General features: G+C 48.7%; 1 protein-coding gene across 1 annotated transcript in view; it reads right to left on the bottom strand.

The window, feature by feature from the left end:
* Window positions 1–2,758: 2,758 nt before the first annotated feature.
* STARD7 (StAR related lipid transfer domain containing 7) overlaps window positions 2,759–9,260 on the bottom strand; it is a 23,591-nt gene continuing 17,089 nt past the window's right edge. Inside the window, exons 7-8 of the mRNA XM_002709561.6 lie at window positions 7,560–7,644; window positions 2,759–4,706 (exon numbers count right to left, since the gene is read on the bottom strand). Of these exons, the coding sequence (XP_002709607.4) occupies window positions 4,522–4,706; window positions 7,560–7,644 (270 nt within the window). The 3' untranslated portion in view covers window positions 2,759–4,521. The remainder of the gene's footprint in view (window positions 4,707–7,559; window positions 7,645–9,260) is intronic.

Raw genomic sequence — 9,260 nt, 5'->3', positions numbered from 1 at the left:
CTCCTGGCTTCAGATCCACACAGCTCTGGCAATTGTGGTCATTTGGGGAGTGAACCAGTGGATGGAAGACATCTCCCTCTGCCTTTTCATAACTCTGCCTTTCAAGTAAAATAAGTAAATCTATAAAACAAAACCATGCTCCAGGGGCTGGCATTGTGGCATAGCAGGTTAAGCCACTGTCTGTGATGCCAGCATCCCATGTGGGGGCTAATTCGTGTCCCAACTGCTCCGCTTCCTATCCAGCTCCCTTCTAATAACCTGAGAAAAGCAGAGGAAGAGGGCTCAGGTGTCTGAGCCTCTGCCACCCACGTGGGAGACCCGGATGAAGCTCCTGGCTTTGGCCTGGCTTAGCCCTTGCTGTTGCGGCCATCTGGGGAGTGAACCAGAGGGGAAGATTGGTCTCTTCCTCTAATTCTTTTAAAACAAATAAATCTTAGAAACAAACAAAAAATGTATGCTCCAGAGTTTAGAGGAGGTGAGACAGTGATGCTAACAACTTGCTTTCCAAGGATCGTGAAAAAGTTTTACCTAGAAAGAGAAAACACACACCAAAGTGTTACCGACCAGTAAGGGCAGGGCAGCTTTTGAAAATTCACCTTTTCAATACATAGGTAATTTATCCAAACAAAACCCCCATGGCAACAGTCAACCCACAGCCACCACACTGAATTATGTGATGGCTAAGCCCACACTGGCTTGAAAGCAACCCTGCATTTCCGCCACACGGTGTTCCTGTTCATAGCACGGGCGGCAAGGCTGGAACACGACACGTGCTCCCAAGTAACTGCACTACACAAAAACCACACCCAGGGCTTGTGGAGAAGAGGGCGTAGGTGCCCAACTTTCAAACTTTGTGACACATAAAGAGGGTAGCAGTTTCATGTAGGTCAGATGGGTGAGAAATCGACAGGCAAGCACTTTGCCTTGAAAAACACCTGCAGTTCACTTGCCGGAGTCTGCTGGCCCACCCCTTGGCTCCCACACCCACCACCCTGTGTGGCGAGGGAGAGAATGAGAGATAAGACAAAGTGAGAGGTGTGGAGCGGAAAATCTGAGCAGACTGAGAAGAAAGGGGACTAGGGAGGGGGTGCAGGGCAGGCCCAGGACTGGGGTCACTGGAAAGACAGCAACTGTGATGGAGGGGTGGTTCCCTGACCTCAGAATCAAGGTGTGTGTGCCTCAGGGGAGGCTTGGCTCAGCTAGGTATGCTGCTATGTGTCCAGTGTTTCCCACAGGCAAAACACACAAGCTCAAAACTCAGCCTATGCTCAGAGCACTCTCTACTGTCAGTCCTCTCGGGATAAATGCATCTAGCAGAACTGCCCATGCGCAGCCCCCTCCTCCCAGGCCTCTCAGATGCTGAGCTGGCTCTCCTGGGCTCCACACACTGCACTTGCTCCTTCCTGTCTCGCCTGGTCTTCCCCACAAAGCTCTAGCACTGTTTCCTACAACTGGATCCTTCTTTAGAAGCAAAGGATATGGATTAGTAGATCAAAACCCACAAGTAGGGAGCCAGCGCTGTGGCGTAGCGGGTGAGGCTTCCGCCTGCAACACCTGCATCCCATGGGGCCGGCACTGTGGCGTAGCGGGTAAACCCGCCACCTGCAGTGCCAGCATCCCATATGATCACCAGTTTGGAGTCCTGGCTGCTCCACTTCCTATCCAGCTCTCTGCTGTGGCCTGGGAAAGCAGCAGAAGATGGCCCAAGTCCTTGGGCCCCTGCACCCTTCTTCTGGGAGACCCAGAGGAAGCTCCTGGCTCCTGATCAGCACAGCTCCGGACACTGTGGCCATCTGGGGAGTGAACCAGCAGATGGAGGACCTCTCTCTCTCTGCCTCTCCTTCTCTCTGTGTGTAACTCTTTCAAATAAATAAATTAAAAAAAAAAAAAAAAACATATCCCATACGGAAAACAGTTCAAGTTGCGGTTATCAAGTTCCAGTTAGGCCAGCGCCGCAGCTCACTAGGCTAATCCTCCGCCTAGCGGCGCCGGCACACGGGGTTCTAGCCCTGGTCGGGGCGCCAGATTCTGTCCCGGTTGCCCCTCTTCCAGGCCAGCTCTCTGCTGTGGCCCGGGAGTGCAGTGGAGGCTGGCCCAAGTGCTTGGGCCCTGCACCCCATGGGAGACCAGGAAAAGCACCTGGCTCCTGCCCTCGGATCAGTGCCAGCCGCGGCAGCCATTGGAAGGTGAACCAACGGCAAAAGGAAGACCTTTCTCTCTCTCTCTCACTGTCCACTCTGTCAAAAAATAAATAAAAATTAAAAAAAAAAAAAAGTTCCAGTTAATCCACTTCTGATCCAGCTCCCTGCTAATGTGCCTGGGAAAACAGATGGGCCAAGTGCTTGGGCTCCTGCACCGACATGGGAGACCTGGATGAAGCTCCTGGGTCCTGGCTTCAGTCTGACCCAGTCCTAGCCATTGTGGTCATTTGGGGAGTGAACCAATGGATGGAAGATCTCTCTGTCTCTGCTCTCTCTGTAACTCTGCCTTTCAAATAAACAATAAATAAATCTAAACAACAACAACAAAAGACCTACAACTGGAAACAGAGGGTTTACTTTCAGTTGCCAGAGTTACCTGCAAAGAGCTCACAGTGTAGCAGTGTGTGTCAGCCCCCACCCACCAAGGAAGCACAAGCCCCACTGCTGCCCCCTGCCAACTCTCAGAGAAACACTCCTTCTCAGCGTTGTAATCAGGAAGAAATGATAAGCTCATTATCACTAGTAAGATTTTCCTACCACCATTTGTCCAAAAACACTTTTTTGTATCAATCTTTGTAATTTTATTCACACCTGATAAAAATGTCAGAGTTAGGAGTGAAATTCCAATGACGTAAGGAACTGTACAGACAGACCCCTCGTGCAGAGTCAAACTGCCTTTAAGTCAGAACATGGAACCACCACAACTCCTTAGCACCTGTGCATACAGACGCGCAAATACACACACACACACACACACACACACACCCTCTCCTGCACACACCCATACACAATTACAGGTGCTAAGTTCGGACATAAACCAGGGAGTCCCTCTTCCCTGGCATGTCGGGTCCTGGGAAGAAGAGAAAATGATTAATGAAAAGAAGCTGGAGCTGGAACTGCTCGACACATCTCTCTGTTCTGCCAATGACCCAGAGACGTCATGAAACCCCGGGGCAGTTATTCCTTGGCACAAAACTGAATAGGCAAGAAGAAGGTCAAGGTGGGGTTTAAATTAGTCTCAAGTTTAGATCCCTTTTAACACCACAAAAGGAGAGCAAGCAGGGGGAAAAAGATGGAAAAATTTAGCTAAATATTTACACTCCAGGAAACAGGGAGGAAGAAGACTTAAATGGTGACACTTGATCCCCATTCTCCCAACAGGCTGCAGCATGACCAACGCAAAACCAGCCCAGCCAGGCTGTTCGTGAGCTTTTCTGAATAGCACGGTCTGCTTTTACTTTAGCTGGAAAGAGACAACGAAAAACATTTTAGAGGAACAAGAGGGTCATTTAAACCGCATCCCCACTATATCAGTATTTGGGGCAAGATTACATCTACTTGTTCACACAGCTTGTCTACAGTTCTGAGAACTCGGAGCGGGTGGCCCAGCACCCATTCCTCTGCCTTTAGTCTTCCCAAGAGGACAAGTCAAACCTGTGTATGGAAAATAATGACTGGATCAAAGTGTGCTTTATATACAGTGGGACTATGGAGAAATTCCTATCAGCTCCGCAACGCCTCATTTTTGACACAAGTTTAAAAGATTAAAATGTTAGTGTGTTTTGAGACTCTCCACTGACCCTATCAAAACACTAATGAGATAGAAAGCTACTGTCCCCTAGGGTTCCTCTCCAGTGCTCTTGGTAAACAGTGAGATGAGGAAAGGGGCAATGATCTCATGAACACAGGACACGGACACAGAGGAACTTGCTGACCCCAAGGAAATTACTTTGGGTAAGACGAGAGAGACAATGGGGTAGAATTTTGCAGGCAGGAAAGAAATTTCTCTGTACAAACTCCATGTCCCTAAAACAAAAGCAAGGTAAAGACAAGGCACTTAACACCGCCAAGTAACGCTCACACCCATTCACACTAAGACTGTTACCAAGAGCACCCCAGTGATCCCTGGCCAACTACACTTCCCAGGTGCACCCGCAGAACTGAAGGAAACCCAAACTCGCATAACTGATGGTGGGATTCGGAATGTCAGCGGAGGAACTTCGGAGGAAGCAGAGACAAGGCGTTCCCTTCTGGCCTGAGGTGAGAGGTTTGTTCCAGATTAGCCCAGTGCAACACTGACTTTCAACATGGTTGGCCTGAGAGCATGACAACGCCTTCCTGGGTGCTGCCGCCTTCTCTCCATTTTGATAAAGAGCAGTAACGGCTCCGAATGAAATCAGACACCGGTTATTAAATTCTCTCTCACTGGTGGTTACAGCAAATGTCTTCTAATAGATGCGGCTTGTCCCCAGTCTGTGACAGAGTGACGGAGGACTGAGACAGGGCTAGAAGCACCTGTTCTTTCTCAGCCCAAAGCCCTTCAGGCATACTCGATCCGAGCAGGGCCACAGCTACCCTCATTCTTCCGCTCGGGGGACTGAGCCGTGGCCTTGGCTTCACTACTCATTTCCAGAGGTTTAGCAGAGATGTAGTCCTTCACTTTGATCTCCATGTTCTTGGCTTTCAGCGTGGCCATGTGCAGCTTCTCCAGGAAATCTGGCATGCCTGTCAGGAGACAGGGGAATCTGGTTAAGCTGATATGCAAAACAGCAGTAGGCTCAAAATCAGGGCCCAACGTCTTTGATGAAACACAGCCAGTTTTTCCTTATAGAGACCCCAGCCTGAATGACAACTCTGAGCAACAGCTGTGTTCCAGAATGAGTTCCTATGTGTGGATTGCAAAAAAAATCAACCTATGATCCTTTGAAAAAGGGGTACTAGGGCTGGAGCTGTGGTGTAGTGGGTTAAACTGCCACCTGCAGCGCCGGCATGCCATGTGGGCACTGGTAATTCCAATCCAGCTCCCTGCTGGTACACCTGGGAAAGCAGCAAAGTATGGCCCAAGTCCTTGGGCCCCTGCACCCACATGGGAGACCTGGAAGAAGCTCCTGGCTTCAGATCGGCACAGCTCTGGCCGTTGCAGCCATTTGGGGAGTGAACCAGCAGATGGAAGACTGCTCTCTGTCTCTGTCTCTCCCTCTCTGTAACTCTACTTTTCAAATAAATAAATCTTAAAAAAAAAAAAAAAAAAAAAGGAGAGAGGAAAGGAATACTGATCAGACCATTTAGGCCCCCAAAGGCTCTCTTTCAGGCGATGAAAATGACCCAACAGTGGCTAGCTGAAATAGCTACCAATTCTATTTAGACAAATGTCAAACCAAACTAATTAATCTCTCATCTCCCCTGAGGTATAAGAAACTGCCTATAGCGAAGAAAGGAAATCCTACGGGGGTTCTTTCAAAGACAAGGAGTTGGAAGGGGAAGGTGCAGGTTCAGCTGTGACATACAGCCTTTGTTAAGATAGGTGGGAGCCCCTTTTCCTAGGTGACTGACCTACAATCACCACATTCTCCACCCTAGATCTTAAACAGTATCAAAGAAGAGTTTTAAATGTATCAATGTAAACAGTTTGTATTTAAAGCACCAAAGCAAATGTTTTGTTTTTTTTTTTTTTTTTTGACAGGCAGAGTGGACAGTGAGAGAGAGACAGAGAGAAAGGTCTTCCCTTGCCGTTGGTTCACCCTCCAATGGCCGCCGCGGCCGGCGCGCTGCGGCCGGCGCACCGCGCTGATCCGATGGCAGGAGCCAGGAGCCAGGTGCTTTTCCTGGTCTCCCATGGGGTGCAGGGCCCAAGCACCTGGGCCATCCTCCACTGCACTCCCTGGCCACAGCAGAGGGCTGGCCTGGAAGAGGGGCAACCGGGACAGAATCCGGCGCCCCGACCGGGACTAGAACCCGGTGTGCCGGCGCCGCTAGGCGGAGGATTAGCCTAGTGAGCCGCGGCGCCGGCCGCAAATGTTTTAATAACTCCTGTGTTGGGGGGGTGGAAGCACTGTGGCATGCCAAGTGAAGCTGCCACCTATGACACTGGCATCCCATAGGGGCAACGGTTCCAGTCCTGGCTGCGTCACTTCCATCCAGCTCCCTGCTAATGACCTAAGAAAAGCAGAAGATGCCCAAGTGTTTGGGCTTCTGCCAGCTATGTGGGAGATCTAGATCAAGCTCCTGGCTTCAGCCTGGCCCTGCCCTGGCACTTGAAGCCATCTAGGGAGTAAACCAGCAGATGGAAGATTTCTCTCTCTGTAACTCTTTTTAAAATAAATAAATCTTGGGGGAAATTAAAAAAAAAAAGAGAGAGACCAACCTCCAGGCACAAGCTCCATCCTGGAACCCTGTACTTTTCATGCCTTAAAATCTCACCCAGAGGCATGACATCTTTGTAGTATTCAAGAATGAGTTGAGGGGGATGGCACTGTGGCGCAGTGGATTAAGCTGCCGCCTACAGTGCTAGCATTCCATTATGGGTGCCAGCTTGAGTCCTAGCTGCTCCACTTCTGATCCAGCTATCTGCTAATGCACCTGGGAAAACAGTGGAGGATGGCCCAAGTACTAGGGCCCCCTAAATCCATGTGGGAGATCCAAAAAAAGCTCCTGGCTCCTGGCTTCAGCCTGGCCCATTCCTGGCTGTTGTGGCCATTTGGGAAGAGAACCAGCATATGGAAGCCCCTTCTCTGATCTCCCTCTCTAACTTTGTTTTTCAAATAAAGGGGGGGCCGGCGCTGTGGTGCAGTGGGTTAATGCCCTGGCCTGAAGCGACGGCATCCCATATGGTTCTAGTTCCCGGCTGCTCCTCTTCCAATCCAGCTCTCTGCTGTGGCCTGGGAAAGCAGGAGAAGATGGCCCAAGTCCTTGGGCCCCTGTACCCACACAGGAGACCCAGAAGAAGCTACTGGCTCCTGGTTTCAGATCGGCGCAGCTCCAGCAGTTGTGGGCTGCTGGGGAGTGAACCAGCAGATGGAAGACCTCTCTCTGTGTCTCTACCTCTCTCTGTAACTCTTTCAAATAAATAAAATAAATCTTTAGGGGCCGGCGCTGTGGTGCAGTGAGTTAACGCCCAGGTCTGAAGCACCAGCATCCCATATGGGTGCTGATTCTGGTCCCAGCTGCTCCACTTCCGATCCAGCTCTCTGCTGTGGCCTGGGAAAGCAGTGGAGGATGGCCCAAGTCCTTGGACCCCTGCACCTGCATAGGAGACGTGGAAGAAGCTCCTGGCCCTTGGCTTCAGATCAGCACAGCTCCGGCCATTGTGGCCAATTAGGGAGTGAACCATTGGATGGAAGATCTCTCTCTCTCTCTCTGCCTCTCCTCTCTCTCTATGTAATTCTGACTTTCAAATAAATACATCTTTAAAAAATAAAATAGAATAAATCTTTAAAAAAAGAATGAATTGAGAGGCACTGTCAATTTCCTCAACAGAGCGCCAGTGAGACAAGTATTAATCCTTGTGCTGCCATTAAGATGGAGAAAAACAAAACGCTCAGCTCTGGTTACAGGTCTTGTGTGTATGTCACTACTCACCACTGGAAACCATCCAACTAACACAGTAGCGAGGGAACACGGTCTGGGGATTGTCACTGTACGTTAACATGTAGTCGAAGCCATTCTGGAAAAGAAAAACAGCCAACATGAGGCTATTCAAATTATTCACACCACCTCCACATCCAGGGCTACAGAATCATCACGATCCAATTCTGAAGCAGGGAGTGCCCAGTCTTTACCCTGCTCAGAAACAGCTCCCGCTGAAGGCCTGGGAGACTGCTATTCAGGGAAAGTCCTGCTTGCAAGGCTGACCCTCGGCCCATCTGGCTCCCAGTCAACAGTTAACGGATAACGGTGGCTCCCCGTGTCCAGACTATGCAAGCAACGTGGTTTATGCTAAGTACAGGTTTTCCTTCAGATGTCTGGAATTTGCTGTGTGCTAAGCAGAAAGTGCTATTGACCAGCTCCCAATAAAAATTCTGGGTGCTGAGTCTCTAACTGGCCTTCTCAGGTAGAAACATGGCACACGTATTGCTGCTGCATTTTGCTGCCAGGCACGGAAGCCTCCCATAGACTCCTCCTGAGTCTTTTTTACTTACGATCCAGCTGTGTAGCTTTACTATGTTATTGTCAAAAATCCTGGCTAAGAAATGTTACTACATACAGAGTCCTGTCAGTACTTCCAGCAAATCTTCAAACATGAGGGTAGTCGTGAGGACCCTTAACACACATCCCCAGTGTTTGCCATTTAAAGTTCTTAATTTGGGGGCTGCGTTGTGGCACAGTAGGTTAAGCCTCCACAGGCAACATCAGCATCCCATATGGGCACCAGTTTGAGTCCCAGTTGCTCCCCTTCTGATCTAGCTCCCTCCTAATGCACCTGGGAAAGCAGCAGAGGATAGCCCAAGTACCTGGGGCCCTGAACCCATAAGGGGAGATCTAGATGAAGCTCCTGGCTTTAAAAAAAAAAAAAAAAAAAAAAAGGGCAGTATGAATGAACCTCAATGCCTGGATCTTATTTGGATCCTGATTCAAATAAACCAACTAAAAAAATCTGTAGGTTATCAGGAAAATTTGAACTTGATAGTAAGGACTATGACCAGTTATTCTGGGTGCAATTATGGTACTAGGCTATATTTTCAATAATTCCTTTTTGAGATACACCTTTCCTTCCCAAGCACCTGAGTCTCTAGTCATATCCTTGGCTCATTTCAATCTTTTGTCTCTGCTTGAATTTCTTCTTCTATCCCCAGAGCCCTTCTTATTCTCTTCCATTTATTTAATCTGCATTTGTACAGAAATTAACTGAAGTCCTACCTTTTTCATAAGGGCTTGCCATAAATATACCAGAAGAAAATTATTTGGTAATTCTTTTCATTTTCCCACCTCAACTAGAAGAAATATTTATTGGGTGCCTACCAGACACAACACACTCTGTTAAGTACTAAATTGGGCCTTAGCTATCTCAGGGTCATGGTTTCTAAAGACAACAATGTTGGAACTCAAATCACATTTTTTCAAACAGAAAAACACAGACACAGCCCAAATTTCAAGAGCAACATAAGGGAATACAGCAGGGCCTGTCTCCCTCCCACACTGTTCCCAGTCTCTCTTTCCTAAAGTTAACTTGACAGCAGGCTGACTTCCATCTTCTAAAACAAAGGACTTGCAAGTATTTTTTTTTAAAAAGATTATTTATTTGAAAGGCAGAGTGACAGAGAGGGAGGGAGAGACGGAGAT

Source organism: Oryctolagus cuniculus, chromosome 2, assembly GCF_051225735.1.
Source record: "Oryctolagus cuniculus isolate XC-2025 breed Fujian yellow rabbit chromosome 2, ASM5122573v1, whole genome shotgun sequence".
Lineage (NCBI taxonomy): Eukaryota > Metazoa > Chordata > Mammalia > Lagomorpha > Leporidae > Oryctolagus > Oryctolagus cuniculus.
Note: the sequence above shows the minus strand (reverse complement) of the source record. Positions and strands in the feature narration are given on the sequence as shown.